This window comes from Orcinus orca, chromosome 16 (assembly GCF_937001465.1).
Source record: "Orcinus orca chromosome 16, mOrcOrc1.1, whole genome shotgun sequence".
NCBI lineage: Eukaryota > Metazoa > Chordata > Mammalia > Artiodactyla > Delphinidae > Orcinus > Orcinus orca.
The window spans coordinates 79813940-79838038 of record NC_064574.1 but is presented as its reverse complement, the minus strand read 5'-3'; the positions used below and the strand labels follow the sequence as shown (position 1 = coordinate 79838038).

The following is a 24099-nucleotide window of genomic DNA, read 5'->3' as shown; positions in this document are numbered from 1 at the left end:
GCTTTAATCAAAATAACCCACGAGGGCTTCAAGCTCATGAATATTCAGCATCCTGCTTCCGGCTTGCAACTCCGCTCCAGCCCCGCCCAGCTAGGAGACTGCGCTTGCGTCGCTGGCGCGCGGCTCTGTCGTCATACGCACGCGCGCAGCCGCTCGCCGGGACGGCTGCAGAGCGCTCATGGCGAGCCCGGCCGCCTCATCCGTGCGACCGCCGAGGCCCAAGAAAGAGCCGCAGGCGCTCGTCATCCCCAAGAATGCGGCGGAGGAGCAGAAGCTCAAGCTGGAACGGCTAATGAAGAACCCGGTGAGACGAGGCGCGGGCTGACGGCCCTTCCGAGTCCTACCCCCTTCCTTTCTGGCGTCTCTGGGCGCTAGCGGGCCCTCTTTCCGCGCTTCCGAACTCTGGAACTCAGTACCCGAACCCCAGGGTCAGACCTTAGGAAGGAGTAGGCGGCCCCGGAGATAGTGAGCTATTTTCTGCTCTCATGTTAGAGCCAAGCCTGGATGAGGGCGCTGCGAAGCGGCTTCTCGTGCTCTAAGACCCTTTAACTTTGTGAACAGAAGCCTTAGACTGGAAAGATATAATCCGTGGGTTAGCACAAGGGTTTATTTTCTTCTAAACAGCACTAATTGTTAGAGAGGCATTGGCCAAGACACCTGGGGTTGGAGGTTTCCAGCCATAAACGATGAGTCGCGTTTCTGAGTTCTGCCCTGAAAAGTTGAGTGTAGCCCTGGCAAGGCTGTGGGCTCTGATAGGACCCAGAGTATACAGGATGAAGTAAAGGCAGAGGGAAGAAAACAAACTCAGCTTTGGGTCCAGGAAGCAAAGCAGCCTTACTTCACTACTTCAGTTAAAGTTTTTTGGTTGAAAAAGATGTCACTTTGTCAGCCGGTTTATACATACAAACGCTTTCGTGTTTAAATGTTGCAGGACAAAGCAGTTCCAATTCCAGAAAAAATGAGTGAATGGGCACCTCGACCTCCCCCAGAATTTGTCCGAGATGTAATGGGTAATGTCTTTTGGATGTGGGTGTGTGTTTAAATACAGTTTTTAAAGTGTAGGTATTAAAAACTCTGCAGTTAGCATTTGTTAATTACACCCTTGTTAGGAAGAAAAAAAAGTTCACTTATCCAGTATTTTGCTCTTACAATGAAGGGGTATTGTTGCTTGTGGTCTGGCATTAGAGAACTTTCTTCTGCATTGTTTTTAATACCTTGTTTTTTCAAAATGGAAACAGTTTTTATTTTGTTGGGTTGTAAGTTAACTAACTATAAAGAGAATAAATAACAGGTGTAAAAAATTAGAACCACCTGTTATCTATCATTCTATTTGTAACATTTTGATGTAGTCCTCCAAACCTCTTTATAGTCAAAACCACTCATGCTTAAGAAAAAATGTTTACAAGAATATGGTTGTTCTACACATACTATTTGATAACCTACTTTTTTTCACTTCATATATCATGGACATCTTTTCAACTAAGTAGAAAAGCATGTCAAATGTGAAATCATCTGGTGGGGGAGGGAAAGGTCACAGGCTCTCTTTTAGGTTTCTGGTCTCTGAACGATAGTCTGCTTGTCCTCCTAATACTGCGCTAGAGTGGAATTTTTGGTGACTTCACATTCAACATTCACACAACAGATATTTACAATATACCAGCCAGTGTGCTAGCTTCTGGGGTACAATGGGGAATAGGGCAGGCTTGGTCCCTTCCATCACTTCTAGTACCTTTCTTTGGTTCCCTGTGATTAAGAGTAGCCTGTGTTGGTAACTGGATATCATCAAAAGCTCTGGACTGTCCTGGCTTTAGGTTCAAGCGCTGGGGCTGGCAGCGGAGAGTTCCATGTGTACAGGCATCTGCGCCGGAGAGAGTACCAGCGACAGGACTACATGGATGCCATGGCTGAGAAGGTTAGTGAGCCAGGACGCTGGCTGAACCCTTGGGTTTAGGCAGTGTGCACTTAAACCTTAGAAAAAAACACTTGAAGAAGAGTAGATACACCTGGTTGTGGCTTGTGTGAGGGCCGCCTTGTAAAGTCAGCAGGAGAAACAGATGTCAGGTGGAGTCCAGGGTACTTCTAGGTCAGATCCAGCACGGCAGGATGCTCACACTAGGAAATGAATGAGGGGAGGGAGTCTTCCAGGTGGTGGAGAGCCCAGCAGAGTCCCCTTTCCCCTCCAGGCCATTTGCCATGGAATAGAAGCAGGATCTCACACCACTTGAGTTATTATTTCTTTATAGTTTCTGTTTTTGGCTGAATGCCTGTAATTCCAGCTAGCTGTGTGTTTGGTGCTAGTAGTGGTGTGCTTTCCGGTGTTTTTGCCTCTTTGAGTTTTCTAGCTTTGAGACGGGCATTTCTTCATGACAGGTGTCAAATAATAATTGATTAAGAATGGAGAATTATGCTGGTCTTCCTGCTGGTCTGGTGGTTAGGATTCAGTGCTTTCACTGCTATGGCCCGGGTTCAGTTCCTGGTCAGGGAACTGAGATCTTGCAAGCCATATGGTGTGGCAAAAATAAATAAGTAAAGATAAAAATTAAAATTAAAAAAAATTTTTTAAAGAATTGAGAATTGCTTTTGAAATTGTACTGTAAGAACTGTTAAGCTCTCCATTGATTGATGGGAAAGGCCAGAAACCTCTCTCCTATTGCTCTTAAGAAATATTCTTTTGGACATTTCACTTGTCTTCTTTCTGGAATTGAGTTTTGGAGTTATTTTATCCACTCCAAAAGTTTTGTTTGATTTTTTTTACTAGATTTAAATTGAATCTGTAACTTAACTTGAGTGAGAATGGATGTCATAGTGTTTAGTCATCCCCTCTAAAACTTTGTCTTCTTTGTCTAATCTTTTTGTATCAGTGATCATATATAGAGATTTTACATATGTCTCACCACGTTTTTTCAAAGATATTTTAAGTGTTTTGATTGCAGTGGTGGTGAGTGGTCCCTTAAAAATTTATTTGAATGGCCAAAATTGAGTTTGAAAAATACCTGTATGATTTTTGAACAGAAGGGATCATTGCCATGGTGGTTTTCACCTGGTATTTGCTTGTCCTGCAGCCCTTACTCGGCCCCCAGGTGTCGGTGGTTCTTCTCCAGCTACTTCTCAATTCCAGTGAGGAGTTTCAGGTGACTTGTCACACAGCTATACCAGATCACTGAAGGATTTGCGCTGTTAGGAATAAACAGAACTCTGTATGTAGGAACTAACAGAAGCACTTTTTTATTTTTAAACTACTTTAGAGGGGAGAAAATAGAGTAGACGGTTGTCTCAAATGCCATCAGTTAGTCTGAAGCTTTTATGTATTGATTAACGACCCAGAGAAAATACAGAAAAATGTTTCACAAACCTTGAAACCACACAAATGCAAAGGTTTTATTTCACGTGGTGAAAGAGAGGCTCTGAGGTTAGAAGAAAAAAAGAGATGCAAGAGAATCCTTACCTTCCACAGCGACTGATAGGTTGTCACCGCTGACAGAGCACATCTGACTCCTGCTTGAGCCCTTGCCGGGTCAGCAGCCAGCAGGGGGCTCTGTTTTGGTCGCGCTTCAGACATTTCCAGCTCAGCTTCTAAACAGATCAGGTGCTTTTAGTTTGAAGTCATTGCTTTCTAGCTGAACTCTAATTAAAGCTGATTCCTTTCTTGGAAGGAGACCCTTCTTTTTAATTTCACAATTCTGCTCTCAGAGAGAGTTTCTGGATCCGTCTGAGCAGATCCACAGAGCCTGGCAGTGCAGACCAGCAGAGGTGTTGAAGCCACCTCTTTCTCCTCTGCTGGCTCCTTGTTTGCTCCATCAGCCTTTATGGCTGTAACTAGAAGAAATAGGGATGGCGCTTGTTTTTTATCAGTAGATGTCTTTAGTTTACAAGATCTTTCCTGTAGGTTATTGCAGTTCATTAGTCTTCCTAAAGGCTCAGGGAAAGAGAAATTATTGTTTCCCCCATTTTATAGATGAGGAAGCTGAGGCTTAGAAACAGGGAGCTGCTAGGAAGAAATAACACAAGGGATGGATATATATACTTATTTGTACGTATGTACGTACTCACATACACATATGTACACGTGTAGGTGTGTTTAGTAGCAGGTGATGGCAATGCATGTTATGCTGCCTTAGAATCGGTCATATGATAACCGTAGCGAGTTAGGACTTGAAAATTCCATGGTTGCAGCCCTCTGGCCGCTCCACCCAGTGAGCCCCCATCACTGTCTCTGAAGAAGCAACACTCCTGTGTGTCTCCTTACTGTCAGTACTCTACTGCATTTCTGACACTTCTGGGCACCGGATGTGTGGGGATTTTCCCCACACCAAGCAGTTCTGTGACACCAGGTGAGTATCCTACAATTCAACTCAATTGTGACCCTGTCTACGTGGAGATAGCGCCATATCTTGAAGGTTAAGACTCAGTCCTGCAAGACTGAGCCCCACCCCCAACTTCAGAGGCCAGCCACAAGTCCCCGTTGTCACCTGTGCTTCTGACCCACTGGCTATAAATCAGAGGTTTCCCATGACCCCCTCCTCAGGTTCAAGTAACTGGCTTAGAGGGGCTCACACAAGTCAGGAAAACAGCTTACTAGTTTTCCGGTGTCGTATAAAAGGATATAACTCAGAACAGCTGCATGGAAGAAGGGATGCAGAGCTTCCGTTCCTTCTCCCAGCATCTCCAGTGTTCACCAACCCAGGAGCTATCCAAACGCAGCCTTTTGGGGTTTTTTGAAGGCTTCATTATGTGGACATGATTAAATCACTGACTGTTGGTGATTAGTTCAACCCTCAGCCCCTCTCCCCTCCCTGGAGGTCAAGGAGGTGGAGCAGAAAGTTCCCTTGGCAACCAGCCCCGTTCCTTAGGTGCTTTCCCAACGTCACTCAAACTCCTGTGCTTGAAAGGGGCTGGTTATGAATAACAAAAGATACCCATTTCATCTTTATTTCTGGAGTTATTTCAGGAACCGGGAGCAAAACTAAATGTTATAATAAAAGATCCCCCCTGTGGCTCTCACATAGGAAATTTGTAAGAGTTTTAATGTGCCAAAAACAGTAGATGAAGACCAAATATGTATATATATTATAAGTCACAGTATCACATTTTCCAAGGCCCTGGCGAAACAGAGCCAGTAGTGCTGCCTCTGCCTTCAGGGAATCCTCAGCGTGCTCCCTCTCATACTTTCTCTCTCTTACATTTACTTGTGCACGAACGGTATCTTAATGAACTGAGTTGTTTCACCATCAGAGATCCATATATTGATTTCCTGCCTCACCTGTGAGGCAACTTCTTTAAGTGGCCCTGGAGACCTGGCTGTACCTGTAGCACCCCCAGTGGTGTGACTTCTAGAGGTTTCATACCCAGGCAGGCCAGAGTTTGTCTAACTGATGTGGTTTTTTGCAGCAAAAATTGGATGCAGAATTTCAGAAAAGACTGGAAAAGAATAAAATTGCTGCGGAGGAGCAGACTGCAAAGCGTCGGAAAAAGCGGTGAGGGCTTTGTGGCATCCCATAACTACTGAGACTTAGGGCGGGAAATGTAAAAGTAAATAGTTGGTGAACGAGTCCTTCTTGTAGTCAGAAGTTTACCCGTATGGCCTGTATAGGTCTTGGGTGTGAATATCCACAGTGGGGACTTCCCATGAACCCGTGCCCTCTGCATCGGCAGGCGGACTCCCAACCACTTGCGCCACCAGGGAAGCCCCATGTCGGTATTTTAACATCAGGTTTAATAAGTTGCTATGAGCAAACTTCCTGATTAGCTTCTCCCTTAAAGGAGGGTCTGTAACCTCCCTAAGTGACTACATGAGTATACAGACTGCACCCGTGCATGTGTGTGTGCTGTTTTAATAAATGCTCCTTCAACTTTCAGAGAGCTGAGCAGGATTCTAAAAACAGTCCCTAGGGCTTCCCTGGTGGCACAGTGGTTGAGAGTCTGCCTGCCGATGCAGGGGACACGGGTTCGTGCCCCAGTCCGGGAAGATCCCACATGCCGCGGAGCGGCTGGGCCCGTGAGCCATGGCCGCTGAGCCTGCGCGTCCGGAGCCTGTGCTCCGCAACGGGAGAGGCCGCAACAGTGAGAGGCCCGCGTACCGCAAAAAAGAAAAAAAAAACAAACAGTCCCTAAATATCTCTGAATGAGAAAGTATCTCCAGTACTTCTGGATTGCGCTAATCACCTCAGGACTCCAAAGAATCTGATCTTGATTCATGAAGGAAACAGGTTGATAATGTTGATGATGTTGGAGTAGCAGAGTCATGAGGAAGTATTTCTTTCATTTTATCGTAGTATTCGTATAATTACTAAGTTGCTAAAGGTTCTGTAAGTAGATGTTTATTTTCTAAAATATAAAATAGGTAGTTAAGGAATTATTTTGCATTTGCAGCCAGAAGTTAAAAGAGAAGAAATTATTGGCAAAGAAGATGAAACTTGAACAGAAGAAACAGAAAGAAGGTGAGTGGTACCCACTTTTCTTTCGTGACCTTTCTTAGTGCTGATCACAGTGGTTGACCACTGAATGAGAATGAGATTTAGAGTTAGGAGTAGGTTGGCTGGCCTCTGAAGAAATGACGGCTTGTTTCTATTAGTTTCGACTCATTTAATTGCAAGTGTCAGGAAGCCAAACTGGTTTAAGCAAAAAAGAAAGATACTGCCTCACGTTGAGTCCAGGACAGACCTCCTCTTGGGCCTGGCTGGTAAAGGAGCTCTGATGTTGGCATTCACTGTCTCCTTCTGTCCCCTGGCTCCCTGTCCTCAGGGAGGCTCGTTTCCTCCTTGTGGTGGTGAGGTACCAGTAGCGGCTCCGGGCCACACCCTGGCTCGTTCTTGCCTAGTAGGAAAGACTGAGGGGGTGTCCCTAGCAAAAGAGTTTTTGTGTCTCTTTGGCTCTTATTGAGTCACTTGGCAAATCAGTTAAGAATTCTTTTGGCTACAAGAAATAGAAAACTAGCAGTAGTTAAGCAAAGAGGAATTATTTTTCTCACATAACAAGAAATCTGGTGGTAGGTGGCAGCCCAGTGTGGTTGAGTAGCTCAGCAGTGTCAGGCCCAGTACCCCTGCGGTTCTTTTGGCCTTTATCCTGTGGGCATGAGATGGCTGCTGCAGCTCCTGGCATCATACTTACGTTTAAAGCAGGAAGAAGAGGGGAAAGAAGTGGTACTTGTCTGTTGTGGTTTTTTTTTTTAAACTGAAGAGCAAAATATCCCCCATCACGTGTTACCTTGTATCTCATTGGTCAGTACTAGGTCACTTTGCCATCCCTTGCTGTCATCAGGCTAGATGAAAAGAAGACAGAATTGTCATGACTGTCTTTAACGTATCGTGATCCATCACTGGATGCTGGGTACATTGTCACCCTAGACAGAATTGAGATTTGTTAGAAGGAGGAATAGGGGGTGAGTAATGTGTCAGCATCCCACAGTGCTGCCAGTCCTGCCCACTTCCGAACCCATCACAAGGCCAGTGGTGCCAGCCACTCCTTTGGGAACCCCTGGGCTGCAGACCAGGGAGAGAGAGGTCCCAGATGGAAAGGACCAAGGAGGCTGAGAGACGGAACAATGACAACTGGTCACCACATCTCTGAATTGGTGGCTGTTCCCTGATTGACCAGACATGGTTCCTAATTGTGATTTTTGGTCTTAAGATAAAATCAGACCTGCACTGACATACGGAAATATGATTGGCCCCTTCCAGGACCAGTTTGCTTATGAGTTGTAAATGTACTGTGTGACACACTATACATGGTATGGTTTTAGCCTATTCCCTACCATTTCCGAGAAGAAATTCTTTTACAGTACCAAAATGTGATTGCTAGGACATCATCCCTCAAATAAGCCACCTCATCACGTTCCCTGCCCTTCCGCCACCCCCCACACACAGGAATGTGGAAGTACTTGGTCCAAGGGCAGGAGGATTGGGCAGCCCACCAGTCTCATGTTCCGTTGAAGGAGGTACTGTGGCTTGGACCCCATTATATTGGGAAATAGAAAGGGCTCCTTGGCTGTTGGTAATTTGACCCTCCCTGCCCAGGGTTTGTTGTTTTTGCTGCTCGTTGTCTTTGTTGCTGTTTATGTGTTTAGTGACTTTCCTGAACTAACTCTGTACAGCTTATATTCTTTGTTGTGTGTGGCAACTGAAGTCTTTGCTTGGTTAGCTTAGTGGTCAGCTGAAGATCAGAGATTTCCTGAAATGCTTTGAACCAGTAAGTCTCCTGATCTTTGCCAAGGGGCTTTCTGTGTGTGGTGGAGCATGCCTTCACCATTCTGGCAGGCGGTTTACAGTTTTGCCTTAGCCTTCACTTCCTTCTTGCACAGAGCCTCAAGGTTAGCCAGAGGTGAGATTAGGGCCATCACTTGTCTGTCTTAGACATGTGCACAGCTCTACACATGCCTGTGGCCTTCTAGATTACCAGCATTTCCTCTTAAACTGTTGGTCAGTTTCTTGTTTGCTTCCACTGTTATCACTGCCTCAGGCAGCTATGATGATAAACAGTTGCCACTGATTGTTTTTGACAAATATGTTGAGGAAAAGGCTGTTCTCACTGAGTCAGGTTGAATAAAGACAAGACAAGCCTTGCCAGTGGAAGTTTCCGGAGAGCTGCCAGACAGGTCAAATAGGGACAGTGCTCTGGGTGTGGGACTTCTGCGGAACTCCCAGGGCAGTTTCCTTCCTTCAGTGGCTGCTAGGCTGCTGGTTTTCACAGCTACTGGGAGTAGGAGGCTATTGATTGGGAGGCTACCTTGGATCTGCGGAGAGGGAGTAGGAAATAGGGCAAATTTTTTTTTTTAAACAAATTTATTTTATTTATTTATTTTTGGCTGTGTTGGATCTTCGTTGCTGTGCGTGGGCTTTCTCTAGTTGTGGCGAGCGGGGGCTACTCTTCATTGCAGTGTGCGGGCTTCTCATTGCGGTGGCTTCTCTTGTTGCAGAGCACGGGCTCTAGAGCACAGGCTCAGTAGTTGTGGTGAATGGGCTTAGTTGCTCCGCAGCATGTGGGATCTTCCGGGACCAGGGCTCGAACCCATGTCCTCTGCATTGGCAGATGGATTCTTAACCACTGTGCCACCAGGGAAGTCCTGTTCTCTCTGGTTTTTTGTTTCTCTGTTTCTCCTTTCCTGTCTTCTTTTGGATTTATTTGAACATTATTATTATTCTATTTTAATTTATCTATTGTGTTTTTAACTGTTTCCTTTTTTATAGTCTTTTAGTTGTTCCTCTAGAGATTACTATATTTATACCACTTTCACAGTCTATTTGGAATCAGCATTTCGCCGCTTTAAGTAGAATGTAGAACTTTTCATCACATAGATTTCTTTACTCTGTATGTTATAGTTGTCTTAGGTATTACATCTCCATACATTGAAAACTCCTTCAGATAATTTTACTTTTTTTTTAATTGACCTATAGTTGACTCACAATATTATTTCAGTTTCAGGTGTACAGCATAATGACTTGATATTTTCATAGATTGTGCACTGTACAGTTATTATAATATTTTTGGCTATATTCCTGATGCTGTATGGGTTGGCCAAAAAGCTTGTTCGGGGTTTTCCATAACACCTTATGGGGAAACGAACGAACTTTTTGGCCAACCCAATACATTACATCCCTGTGACGTATTTACTATATAACTGGTAGTTTGTACCTCTTAATCTCCTTCACCTATTTTGCCCATTCCCCCATCCTCCTTCCCTCTGGCAACCACTAGTTTGTTCTGTCAGTGGAGTCTATTTCTGGTGTGTTTTAGATTCCACATACAAGTGAAAACATGCAGTATGTGTCTTTCTCTGTCTGGCTTATCTCACTTAGCATAATGTCCTCTAGGTTCATCCATGTTCTTGCAAATGGCAAGACTTCATTCTTTTTTATGGCTGAGTAGTATTCGTGTGTGTGTGTGCATCTTCTTTATCCATTCATCTGTCAGTGAACGCTTAGGTTGCTTCCATATCTTGGTTATTGTAAATAATGCTGCATTGAACATTGGGATGCACATATCTTTTTGAATTAGTGTTTTCATTTTCTTCAGATAAATACCCAGAAGTGGAACTGCTGGATCATATGGTGGTTCTGTTTTTATGATGTTACTGTTTTTGTTTTCAGTCATCAAATGTATTTCAGAAATCTCAAGAGAATAGTCTTGAATAGTAACCAGATAGTTATCATTTCTGTTGCTTTTTCTTTGTTCCTGATGTTCCAGACCTCTATCTGGTATTGTTTCCCGTATGTCTGAAGAACTTCCTTTAGTCATTCAGTTAGAACAGCTCTGCTGGCTATAAATTATCTTAGCTTTTCTTCATATGAGGCTATCTTTATTTCACCTTCATTCCTATAAGACATTCTCACTAGATACAGAATTCTGGGTTGGCAGTTTTTATATCAGCACTTTTGAAATGCTGTTCCATTTCCTCTGGCCTCCATGATTTCTGATTTTTTTTAAAATATGTAGTTATTCAAATTGGTCTCCTATCATTGTTTTTCTCTGGCTGCCTTCAAGATCCTTAGATGTCAGGAATTTGAGAATTTGAGTATGATATGTCTGCACATGGATTTCCTTGGGTTTATCCTGGAGTTGGGTTTGGAGTTCACTGAGCTAGTTGAATCTGTAAGCATGTATCTTTGTCAAATTGGGGATTTTTTTTTTAATTTATTTTTTTTGCTGTATTGGGTCTTCGTTTCTGTGCGAGGGCTTTCTCTAGTTGTGGCAAGCGGGAGCCACTCTTCATCGCGGTGCGCAGGCCTCTCACTATCACGGCCTCTCTTGTTGCGGAGCACAGTCTCCAGACGTGCAGGCTCAGCAGTTGTGACTCACGGGCCTAGTTGCTCCGCAGCATGTGGGATATTCCCAGACCAGGGCTCGAACCCGTGTCCCCTGCATTGGCAGGCAGATTCTCAACCACTGTGCCACCAGGGAAGCCCAGGGGATTTTTTTTTTCCCAATCTTTTTTTGTCTCTGTTGTTCACATTGGATAAGTCCTACTGATCTGACTTTGAGCTGTGTCTCCCCTGTGTCACCTCCATTCTGCTTATCGATTCTATCCAGTGAATTATGTTTTTCAGAAAAGTTTTTCAGTTTCCATTGGATTCTTCTTTATACCTTCTATTTCTTTGCTGCAGTCTTCTATCTTTCCATTTGTTTCAAGAGTCTTCACTCTTACTTCCAGGAAAGATATTTAAATAGCTACTTTCAAGTATTTGGTACTTCCGGATCTGGGGCATCTTGACATTGGCATTTGTTGATTGTCTCTCCCCACGCTAGCTGCGATTTCCCTGATTCTTCACGTGCCGAGTAACTGTCTGTGGATCCGGGACATTTTGAATATTATATCGTGAGGCTCTGGTCTTGCTGATATTTGTTTTAGCAGACAGTCAGCCTGGTTGTGTTCAGAGCACAGGTTCTGGCCAGCCTTCTGTAGATTGTGGTTCCTGTGTCAGTTTGGCTTTTAAAGCTTTTTCTGTGCTCTCAGGTGTGTCCTGTGTGTGCCACCCAGTGGCCAGTCAGGGTTTAGTTCTTTGAGTTCGGTTCTCAAAGTGTTTGGCATGACGATTAGGGCCAGATCCGTGCATGTGCTGTCAGGGCGGGCCCAGGAGTTTACAGACAACTTTATGATGTCTCTTCTAATCCTCTCTCCATGATCTCCCCTGTAGGTTCTGGTTTCTTGAGGCTCCCCTTTTCAGACCTCCAGCCAGAAAGCTGGGGCTTGGGACTTTCCTGGCGGTCCAGTGGTTAAGACTCCAAGCTCCCAATGCAGGGGGCCTGGGTTCAATCCCTCGTCAGGAAACTGGATCCCACATGCCGCAACTAAGACAAAAGATCCTGTATGGGGACTTCCCTGGTGGTCCAGTGGCTAAGACTCCAAGCTCCCAATGCAGGGGGTCCGGGTTTGATCCCTGGTCAGGAAACTAGATCCCACATGCCACAACTAAAGGTCCCACATGCCACAACTAAGACCTGGCGCAGCCAAATAAATAAATAAATATTTAAGAAAGTTGGGGCTTTAGTTACCTACTCTGCCACATACTTTGTACAGCTGCCCCTGCATCCAGGGCTGAGTGGTGGGAGGACAGAGAAGAAAAGCAACAGAGTTTGCCCAGCCATCTTAGGACCACAGCTCCTCTGATCAGAGAGGAAGGTTCCCGTCCTTCACAGTTTTTGCACATGCAAGCCCCTATTGCACCGCAGTCGCTGTGGCCATCCTGACACTGGCAGGATTGCCTGCGAGCTAGGGTGTGAGAGAATGGAGAGAAAAGAAGAAACACAAGAATTTCCCTTCCTCTGAGCATTAGGAGTCCGCTTTCTCACTCCTTGAATCAGAAGTAGAAGGTTTCTCTTGGAACTGTGTCTGTGCCCAGTTTCCACTTCTGCGTATTGGATCGCCTTGAGTCCAGGCTGGGGGATACTGGAGGGAAGAAAGAAAAAAGCAGGAAACACAATATTGTGGTACTTTGTATTCTGGTCTTTTTCCCCAGTCTGTGTGCTTTTCAGAGTCCATGCATTCTATCCAGGTTCTATAGCTGTGTTCAGTGGAGAAACGGGGTCAAACGTGCTTGCTCTGTCTTACCTGGAACCCACCCTCTATTTGGTTTTTTGAATCCAATTACAGGACTTGATATTTAGCTCTTGTGCATTTCAGCTTGGTGTTATTGGCTCCGTTGATTCAGGTTTCCAAAATCCTTTTGAATTCTGATTCTCGAATTAACCATGTTACCATGTCAGGGGCAGGTTTGATAAACATACCTCCTTTTGTCATTGGTAAAAATGCTGAGCCAGACAGGGCCAGGGCCAGAGCCCTGCAGCATCCACTAGTGAGCTCCATCTAGGCCAACATGGACCTGTTCACTAAAACTCTGGGTGGAGTTATTCTCCAGCTAAGAATCAGCTAGACTCACTCTTCTTTCCTCTTACCCACAGAGGTGTCATTCTAAACTTAGATAATTTGAGGTCAGGGAGTAAGTACAGTAGGCATAGATTCTAGTCTCAGCTCTCACTCTGGCTCACCCTGACCTTAGCATCTCCTGTTTGAGCAGATGTTTTTTTTTTAATTTTAGTCTGTAAAATGATAAACTCTTTCTAGATCTAAAATTCCACAGCTTGATAACTTTTCCAGACGCCTTGCTGTAATGAAGATATAGCATATTTGGGCAGCAAGAGGGGCGGTTCCCTCACCAGTAAATCTAAGAACCCTTTCAGAACAAGAAACAGGTTAGTTTGCTCTGAATTTGTACTTAAATGAACCTGTAGTGGGTCTTTGGAATCACTTAATAACTTTTTAGTAATCAGTTCTAGAATTGAAGGAGACAGGAGGCAACATCCCAGAGCTGAGGTTTCTTTTTTTTTTTCTTTTAATATTTATTTATTTATTTGGTTGTGCTGGGTCTTTTGGTTGCGGCAGGCAGGCTCCTTAGTTGCGACATGCATGTGGGATCTAGTTCCCTGGGATCTAGTTCCCTGACCAGGGATCAAACCCAGGCACCCTGCAACTGGGAGCACAGAGTCTTAACCACTGCGCCACCAGGGAAGTCCCCAGAGCTGAGGTTTCTTAAATCCCCCTTTTCTAGCCCCTTTTACACATTAGTTGCATGTGATTGTGCAGTTTTCAGTCACTTTAATTTGCCCAAGGCTATGAAGAGTATATGAGATGGTAGATTTCATCCAGAACCTCTAACCTGTTTAAAACGGCCTTGTGCCCTCTCACTGGGTCTCCCCCATCCTGAGCTTCAGTTCTATCAGAAAGATAGATGTTTGTGCCCATGTTGCATCATAGTAGCACAGCGTTTTTTCAAACTGAGGGATGTGATCCTTTATTCACTAGGTCATGAAATCAGCTTAGAGGTTACAGATGTTGGTTTTTTCATGGTTTTTTCAAACAAACGTAAAATAGACTAGAAAATATCAGAATGCATCACACCCTGAATGACTGTTTTGTGAAATTTTCTTTCAGTTGCTATGTGGGCTGTGGTGCAGTCAAACAGATTTGAAAATCATTGTTATGATTCATGAGCCCTGCTCTTCTACTTGTGAAGTTAGCACCTGTACCTATTAAAAAAATGATTAGTAATAATACATGGTTGTATATGCTTCGCACCAGATGAGCTGGATGAGCTGTAGGGATAACTTCATAAGGATGCTCTGTGTGCCTTTTACCTCACCCTGTCAGTTTCCTTCCTTATTTTTCATTTTGTGAAAGGGAAAGTAGGTTTTCTAGGTGGTTGAAGTGAACAGAAATTTAATGTGGTGATGATCAGTTGTGCCACAAGGTGGCTTCTGTGCACTTCTGGGTTCTTGAGGGACTTGGAGATAAATTACTCGAGCTTTTTGGCTCTTCTCCTATAAAGTGGTAAGGGGCAGCTGGCTAGGAGTTCCGTTCTGTTGTTGGAGAGGAAATATCCCCACTTATTGTCCGTGCTGGTCCAGCAGTTCAGTGAAGACGCCCTGCAGTGTGGGACTTGTCTGAATGATACCACAGGATGGTGTTAAGCCAGTTTGGATTATTGTGACGCCTTGAACTCCTAAAATGATGTATTCTGATACCAATGTTACTTATCCGGACACAGGCTCACCTACCAGAGAAACCCAGGGTGACCTTAAGGTGATTTGTTACTAAGTACGTCAAGGGCAGTTTCTTGACAGTGGTGGGGAGGAGAGAAATAGGTGAGGGAGATTGAGGTACAGACTTTCAGTTACAAAATAAATGAGGCTTCCCTGGTGGCGCAGTGGTTGAGAGTCCGCCTGCCGATGCAGGGGACATGGGTTCGCGCCCCGGTCCGGGAAGATCCCACATACCGCGGAGCGGCTGGGCCCGTGCGCCATGGCTGCTGAGCCTGCGCGTCCGGAGCCTGTGCTCCGCAACGGGAGAGACCACAACAGTGAGAGGCCCACGTACCGCAAAAAATAAAAAAATAAAAAAAAATAAAAAATAAATGAGTCACAGCTATGAAATGTGGGAAATATTGTCAGTAACTGTGTAATATCTTTGTATGGTGTCAGATGACAACTAGATTTATCATGGTGATCGTTTTGAAATGTATAGAAATATTGAATCACTGTGTTGTGTACCAGGAACTAATATAATGTTGTAGGTCAATTATACTTCAAAAACAAGCAAACAAACACTCATAGGAAAAGAGATCAGATTTGTGGCTACAGAGGTGGGTGAATGGGAGGAAGGGGAATTAGATGAAGGTAGTCAAAAGGTACAAACTTCTGGTTACAAGATAAATAAGTACCGGAGATGTAATGTACAACGTGATAAGGATAATTAATACTGCTGTACATCATGAATGAAAGTTAAGAGACTTCTCATCAAAAGCAAGAATTTTTTTTCTGTTTCTTTAATGCTGTATCTATATGAGATGATGGATGTTCCCTAAACCTGTTGTAATCATTTCAGAACTGGGGGTGGGGGGAAGCAGTTTCTCAGCCTCAGCACTGTTGACACTTTGGGCCAGATAATTCTTTGTTGTAAGGGACTGTATCCTGTTCATTGTAGGATGTTTAAGGGCATCATGGCTTCTACCCACTAGATGCCAGCAGCACCCACCCTCCCCTCAGTTATTGACAATCAAAAATGTCTCCAGACATTGCCAAGTGTTCCCTCGTGGGGGAGGGGGGCAAAATTTCCCTAGCTAATAAAATTCGTACCTCAGCTGGTATCTGGTGTTTGAAAGGCACTGAATTTATGTGGGTTTTTTTAAATTAATTAATTAATTTATTTATTTATGGCTGCACTGGGTCTTTGTTGTTGCACTCAGGATTTCTCTAGTTGCGGCGAGTGGGGGCTACTGTTCATTGTAGTGCGCGGGCTTCTTGTTGCGGTGGCTTCTCTTGTGGAGCACGGGCTCTAGGCACGCGGGCTTCAGTAGTTGTGGCACGCAGGCTCAGTATCTGTGGCTCGCGGGCTCTAGAGCACAGGCTGAGTAGTTGTGGTGCACATGCCCCGTTGCTCCGTGGCATATGGGGTCTTCCCAGACCAGGGCTCGAACCCGTGTCCCCTGCACTGGCAGGCGGATTCTTAACCACTGCACCACCAGGGAAGCCCCTCAATTTATGTTTTGGATTGAACCATGTGTTTCAGTGCCAAAACTCTTATACATATTATGTTGGAAAACTATCCATAGCCTTTGTGTCTTTTGAGAATAAAGGTAATGTGTGATCATTTTAGAAATTTTTAGAATATGCAGAAAATAAAGTCAAAAATTAAAATTATCCATAATTCTTACTTAAAATAATCACTTTAACATTTTCATGATGTTTTTATTTCAATTTTAATATTATATAAACCTATTTATATAATTATCATATTTACAGTTGTCCTAATTTTTCATATAACTGTATCACAAATATTTTCCCATGTCCTTGCAATTCCATAGTACAAAAGGATTTATTTTCCCTAGTGTATTCATTCATCTGTTTGTTTGTTTTTGCTTTGTTTTTTTGTCTAAGTCTCATTTGCGGCATGCGGGATCTTTCAGTGTGGTGTGGGCTCTTCATTGTGGTGCGAAGGCTTCTCTAGTTGTGGCGTGTAGGTCTTCTCTTCTGTAGTTGTAGTGCACAGGCTCCAGGATGCATGGGTCTACAGTTGTGGCGCGTGGGCACGAGAGCATATGGGCTCTGTAGTTTGTGGCACACAGGCTCTCTAGTTGAGGCGCATGAGCTCAATAGTTGCGGTGTGCAGGCTTAACTGCCCCGCGGCATATAGGAACCTAGTTTCCTGACCAGGGATCGAACCCACATCCCCTGCATTGGAGGGCAGCTTCTTTACCACTGGACCACCAGGGAAGTCCCCATTCATCTGGTTTTTTTTTTAAAGTTAACATCGGTTTCAATTACACTCAGTGGCATTTTACCTAGTATTCCTATAGTCTAAATAAAATCTCAGATTCTTAGATTTTAAAATTTTATGTAAACAGTAGCATAAGAGTAATGGAAAAAGCTCAAATATTACCATCCTCATAGATCACCTTTCTTTCTGTCCATTTTCTATTAATCTCTCCATATGCACATATCATTTGTATGTAATGACAATTGTAGTGTATGAACAGTTTCCCCTTTGCTTGTTTTTATTTAACATTATAAGCATTTCTAGTCCTTCATAATTTTTTCAGTGACTGATAATATCCAGCAATTGACATGCCATGATACACCTAACATTTTCCCTTTTGTTAGACATTAGATTGATTCCAGTTTTTCTCTTTAGAAAATATCTTAGTGAATTTAGGCACCTGTCTCCCTTCCCCCTTTCTGGGTCATTTCCTTGAGATAAATTTCCAGCAGTGGGAATAATTAGATCACAGAGTGTAAAAAGAGTTCCTGGCCCTTGAAATGTATTGCCAGTTTCTTTCCAGAGGAGTAGTGGCAGTTTTTACCAAAGGAGTAGTACCAGTTTTTACTGCCATCAGCAGTGTGCAATGGTGTACACTTTTACCATATCCTTGCCGTAGTCCTCCACATGGATAAGAATGATTTCAGAGGAAGTCAAGGTCTCATTGAGGACTTAGTAAAAAACCTTACAAAAATATAGATCCAGGGGACTTCCCTGGTGGTCCAGTGGGTAAGACTCCGTGCTCCCAATGCGGGGACCCAGGTTTGATCCCTGGTCGGGGAACTCGATCCCACATGCATGCCGCAGCTAAGAAGTCCACATGCTGCAACTAAGACCCGGCACAGCCAATCAGTCAGTATATATCTATATCTCCAGATGTGTCAGGACTATGGTAGCAGCCTCCACTCTCTTCCCACCCCCTCCGACGACGCCCACCTTGAACAGCCTCCAAAGCTCTTTTTAAAACAGAGGTTGGATTGTCATTCATTCTTCTGCTTGTACAATAACAATACTTAGCATTTATTGAACATTGATTGTGTAGCCCCAGTTCTAAGGTGCTTTGCAGGTATTAACTAACATAATCCTCACAGCGTCCCTGTGAGATAGGCAGTGACGTTATCCCCATTTTACAGTTGACCTTAGGGACCAAGTGGCAATGGCACCCGTAGAGCTAGCGGGAGTGAGTGACAGGCCGGGATTTGATCCCAGATAATGTGTCTCCACGGGCCTTGTGCTTACCTGCGAGGTGATCCTGCTTGAAACCTAGCCAGTAGCTCCTGCATTCCTGCCCTTTCTGGTCTCTCCACTATTTTGTTCTGGCCACTCCCTTGCACGTGTCCTCTACTCTCACCAAGCTTAACATCTCTGTTCTCCCACCTCTCCTCGTGCTCAGGCCTCTGAGTTCTTTTCGTTTTCATGCTACCCGACTCCCCATCTGCTTGGAAAACTTCTCATCTTGCACCCTCCTCTCTTTGTAAAGCCTTTTCTAACCGCCCTCCCCACCCAGCCTCCACCTTGCTCCACAGGGTTTTGCACATATTTGGTTGCAGAATCTGCTGAATCATATAACGTGCTTATCTATTCAGTTGCAGTCTCAGTTCCATGAGGGTAGGCAGTGTCTTTTTTTAAAATAAACTGTGTTATAGAATGATTTTAGATTTACTGAAATATTACGAAGATAGTATAGTACAAAGAAGTCCCATATACCCAGTTTCCTCTGTAACTAATGAACCAATGTTGATACATGGAGCAGCTAAAGTCCATACTTTATTTACATTTCCTTAATTTTTAACTAATGCCTTTTTCTTGTTGCAGAATCCCACGTAGGATATCACATTACATTTAGTCATCATGTAGCCTTGGGCTCCTGTTAGCGCTGACAGTTTCTCAGACTTTGTTTTGATGACCTTGAGAGTTTTGAGGGTCAGATGTTCTGTAGAATGTCCCTCAGTTGGGATTTGTCTGACGTTTTTCTCATGAGTTATTTATTTTTGGGAGGAAGACCACAGAGATAAAGTACCATTCTTATGTCAGGGCTGGGTGCTTGTCAGGATGGCTTGTCACAGTTGATGTTGCCCTTGATCACCTGCTCAGGCAGTGCTCTTCAGGGTTCTGTGTGTAAAGTGACTCTTTTCTTCCCCTTACCACGCTGTACTCTTCGGAAAGAATTCACTATGCGTAGCCTATGCTTAAGGCGTGGCGGGTTATACAGCCCCTCCATGAGGGCAGAGTAGCTACAGAAGCTATTTGAAATTGTTCTGCATGGATTTGTCTTCTCATTTCTTTATATCAGTGTGGACTCTGGGCTATTTATTTTATATTTTAGGTTTAATCCAGTACTACTTCATTTTCTTGCCCAAACTCTTCCAGCTTTGGCCATTGGGAGCTCTTTCTGGCCCGTGTGCCTTTTACGTACTCCCATTATTGGTGTTTTGAGGGGTTTTGTTTTGTTTTTAACAGCACTTCCTTAGTTTCTGGTACTACAAGATAGTCCAGACTTGTCTTGTGTATTTCCTGTCCCTAACCTAGAATCAGCTTTTTCTCTAAGTCCTATTTCTTTTAATTGGAGAATGAAATGATTTTGTTGAATTACCAAGTTACTTGAATGTGCAGCAGATTCCTAGGTTTCTCCTCTTTGAGAGAGATACTTCCAGGCCCCAACACCCGACACACAGGAAACAATTGTTTACTATTAATTGAGGTATTACATTTTCAGGAGCTTTTCAGTCACAAGGAGTGCTTTGAGTCCTCCTCTATCAGTCAGCACTTCAGGCATCCGGAACACCCCATTCCATAAACATCCAGGTTAATGAGTATTTATCCCCTATTACAAAAGTTTATTTAATAAAAATGTTCAGTAATAAAATGTACACGAGCCAGTTTTTATCATAGTAAAATGTGGAGGGGACATGTGGAAGCAGTTGATTTCTCTGCTGAACACAGCCATTGTTCATACTGGTTCCAGGGCTTCTAACATGATGATACTGTTTCCTCGTGTTACCACCACTCCAGTATTCTGTTGCCCACTAGTTTCCACCTCCACACATTCAACTATCACAAGATTCATAGAGGGATCAGAGCCCCACAATATTCCTTGGACATGTCTGCCACCACTTAATTTTAGTGATAACTTCTCCACAAATTTCTTCCACTCAGGAGGGGGAGCCTTGCTCTTGATGTCTACTCGGTGAGCTCAAAGATGCCTCCTGTTTTACTGTCTTTTTAAGATCAGAATGAAAGATCAAAGCCTATGCTCTTGTCCTGCTGTGTTCAGATCTCTATGGATATGGCAGGTGGTCCTTAGAGAGGCTTCAGGCTGACCAAGTATGACTAAGTTATGGAACAAAACAAGTACGCAGCAGTTTCAGCCTTGGAGCCCAGGTTCTAGAGCAGAGCTCCCCCGCTGGTATATGGGGAATGGACTACACATGGCTCCCCTTGCCTTCAGGGTGGAGACTGAGTGCCCATGGCCTTGGACCGTTGCCCCACATGCCATAGAAATACTGTCCTTTTCCATGAGTGCCATGACATGAGAGCGCTTAGGGAGTTCTGCCCTAGGAGTTCAGGGAGCTCAGAGCTATGTTTTTGATCCATCTATAGTTTTTCACTCAGTCTCTGCATAGCATTCCCTCCCTCCCTCCCTCCCTCCCTCCCTCCCTTCCTCCCTTCCCTCTCTCTCTTCCTTTTTTTCTTTCTTCCCCTCCTTTTTTAAAAATTTTGGTAAAATACACATAACACAGAATTCATCATCTTAACCATTTTTAAGTGTACAGTTCAGTGGCACTAAATACGAATTGTGCAACCATCATCATCGTCGTCTAGTCCCATAACTCTTCATCTTGTAAAACAAAAACTATATCTTTTAAACAACAACTCCCCACTTCCTGCTCCTCCCAGCACCAGCAACCACCCCTTCTACTTTGTCTCTGAATTTGGGTACTCTAAGTACCTCCTATAAGAGAGATCATATAGTATTTGTCGTTCTGTGACTGGCCTGTTTCACGCAGCATAATGTTCTCAGGGTTCATCCGTGTTGTAGCCTGTGTCAGAATTTTCTTCCTTTTAAAGGCTGAATCATTGCACTGTATGAAGAGACCACATTTTCCTTATCCATTCAGTAGGCCCACCTCATTCCTGTTTTCACTTCATTTTTCTTTTTTATATTGGAGTATAGTTGATTTACAGCGTTGTTAGTTTCAGGCATACAGCAAAGTGATTCAGTTATACATATATCTATTCTTTTTCAGATTCGTTTCCCATATAGGTTATTACAGAGGATTGAGTAGAGTTCCCTGTGCCATATAGTAGGTTCTTGTTGATTATCTGTTTTATATATAGTAGTGTGTATATGTTAATCCCAGCCTCCTAACTTATCCCTCCCCCCCTTCCCTTTTGGTAACCATGTTTGTTTTTGAAGTCTGTTTGTTTTGTAAATAAGTTCATTTGTATCATTTTTTTTAGATTCCACGTATAAGTGATACCATATAGTATTTGTCTTTGTCTGACTTCACTTAGTATGACAATCTCTAGGTCCATCCATGTTGCTGTGGATGGCATTATTTCATTCTTTTCTATGGCTGTCATGCCATTTTTCTTTTGCCTCCATTTCCTTATGCATTTCTGCAGGCAAGGTACCAGAGGCTTGAAAGTCAGATAGTCCAGGTTTGAATCCTCGGTCCTGGTTTTACTGGTTATGAGACCTTGGTTAACAAATTACTTAACCTCTCTGAGCTTTATTCCTCATCTGTAAAATGGATATAGAGGAGTGTTACTTATCTCATAGACTGTTGTTTAGAGTTAAGACGGTACATATATGCAAAGACAATAAGCACAGTGCCTGGCACATAATAGATGTTCAACAAACCTTAGCTACTAAAACGTGCTCCTCATTTGTACTTTCAAAATTTCTCGTTCTTTTTGGCATGAGGTTAAGATGGAGGAAAGTCCTAAATAATTGAATCATAGAGATGATGTCAACCCCTTGCCCTGAGTGCTGTTTAGTGTCCCATCCTAGGGTATGCAGGTGACTGTGCTGTGCCCTGGGCACCCCCAGGCCTTGAAGCTCTTCGGCCCTGTGACAACAGCAGTAGCAAAGCTCTGGGTGCCTGTGGGTTTCTGCATGTCTGTAGGAGGCCCACGGTGCCTGCAAGTGGCCTCCTGGCGTGGACGGGGAGCCGGAGGACTGGTGTGGGCTCTGGCTCGTCCCAGCTCTCGCCTGCTGCCCTGCTCCCGAGAAGAGGGGAGGAGGAGTTGGGAACAAGTAGTCTTTGTGCTCTGCTCTTAGCCAGCTCAGCTGCACTGAGGGTAGACTGGCAGACCGCCAGGGAAGACACTGGGATTCAGAGCTGCACGGGGAGTGTCAGAGAGGCATTCTGCGTCTGTGGGAAGAGCCGGGAAGCTGACATATCTGTTGTAGGCAGAGCCCTCTGCTACAAGGTTTTTGAGACTCCTTTTGCAGACTGGGGTGAGAGCTGGAGACGTCAGCAGGAGTGTTGTCAGCCTAGCGCTAAATGTTAAAGGGCTGCTGTGGACGTCGCCCTGCCAAGGTGACAGACTTTGGGGGGATCATATAAAAAGCAGTGAGGCCTGATTTACTGGGCGTCAGGATCTCATGTGTGCTGGATCTTTTCGTAAGGATGAGGCCCATCCTCCAGCAGTGGTAGGTCAGTTCTGTGACTGGCCCTTTATACCCGGGAGTGGCACTGGGGACTGATAGACATGAGGACCTCTCTGGCTCCTCCCTGTACAGTCCAGGAACAGCTGGTTCCTGGGTTTTCCTCAGCAGTCCTTTCTTGGAGTACCCCTTGATTTGCTAATCAGGGGATACTCGAAGATTTGTACCTCTCTGATCCAAATGTCGTGTGATTACAGGATCCAGTCAGTCCCAGGAGCAGTCATCCAGTGGCTCTGAGGCGGCATCTGGAACAGAGGAGGAGGACGAGCCCAGTTTCATCATGGGGCGATGACGAGGTTGGCCACGGCAGCTGTCTGGAGCCTGGCCCGCTCTGTGACCGGGACCCCAGAAAATCCTCCACAGGCCTCAAGGGGAAGGGAGCAATCTCTGTTTCAGCTCAGTTTCCCTCCCAAAGCCTCACTGGATAGAAGCAAGTAGGAGTCCACCCTAAGGGCTCACAGCCCCCGTGTTGGCAGGACTGGGCCTGTGGGAGAGAGGACCGTCTCCTGGACACTCGAGGGCACTGCCAGGCAGGGTTCGTTAATGTTCTCGCTGCAAGGGGGGAAATGTATGACCTGGTCCCCCTGGTGCCTGTTCTCACATAATTGGACACTGATGAGTTTGGGGCTGGTTTCTGTGAAGCGAATGTTTATTTAGTAAAGAACAGAAAAACTCCAGGTTTTGTTGTGACCTGTGAATGTTAATTACAGAAACTGTAGAGAAGGCTGTGAAACGACATGAGAGGGATGGGGCCTGTTCCCAGACTCGTTGAAGGAAATGGCCTTGGCCGTGGAGCTAACTCACTGCAGGGCACATGACCTCCATTTCCTTCAACGGAGAGTGCAGACTGCACCCCAGAACACATGCTCCCTCCCAGCACACACGTGCAGAGGGAGATGTGGGACTTAACTGAGGCTGAGCCAGAAGAGAGGACCTTAATGTGTGAGAGGAACTTCGGAAAAACAACTGGTGAGTAGAAAATAAGCAGGTAGAGAATCCAGCGTGGGCTGGAGCAGAGGAGATGGCCTGGGGGATCCTAGCTGCACTGCAGGGGAAGCAGATGCATTGGCCAAAAGCTGCATTTTCATCTGGAGTTAAGAGGGGATCTAAACAGAAAATGGGAGGTGACTGAGGGTGTCTTTTTGGGCCAACAGGAGGAACAGGGATGGTCTCTAATTTTAGAGCCTTTGCTCACTTTTTGGATATTTCCAAGTTTCTAGCTCTATTTTGTGTCTTTTATGGAGTTTGATAGAATTAGGGAAATAGTGGTTTTGAGTGAAGGGAAACTAAGAAACACCTTACTTTTCTTGATTTCCCTGGCTCCACCCTGAGCCATGTGACATCTGTGATAACTTCTGTCTTTCCACAGTTCAAGTCACAGGAATTTTTCTTTCCCAGGAGGCTGAAATGGCAAGTCAGCCATAATAAATTAGCACACACCCTAACTGTACATCTTGAAAGCCGTGTTTGTCTTTCATTGGGGACTGGCTGGTTAGTTTTGTGTCCTCCTATCTTTTTTTTTTTTGTGGTACGTGGGCCTCACTGTTGTGGCCTCTCCCGTTGTGGAGCACAGACTCCAGACACACAGGCCCAGCAGCCATGGCTCACGGGCCCAGCCGCTCCA

General features: G+C 44.6%; 2 protein-coding genes across 2 annotated transcripts; one reads left to right on the top strand and one right to left on the bottom strand.

Annotated features, from left to right (window-relative positions):
- Positions 1-132: 132 nt before the first annotated feature.
- On the top strand, positions 133-23925 carry PRKRIP1 (PRKR interacting protein 1). Its single transcript, XM_004268834.4, has 6 exons — positions 133-304; positions 932-1010; positions 1812-1912; positions 5389-5474; positions 6370-6437; positions 22673-23925. The coding sequence occupies exons 1-6, from the start codon at positions 179-181 to the stop codon at positions 22765-22767; spliced, it is 555 nt and encodes a 184-aa protein (XP_004268882.1). The 5' UTR covers positions 133-178; the 3' UTR covers positions 22768-23925.
- LOC117200935 (small nuclear ribonucleoprotein G-like) lies at positions 19242-19994 on the bottom strand (the record flags this gene model as incomplete). Its single annotated transcript, XM_033426393.2, has 1 exon — positions 19242-19994. A coding segment is annotated over one exon (243 nt), but the record flags the coding sequence as incomplete, so codon positions are not given.
- Positions 23926-24099: the final 174 nt, after the last annotated feature.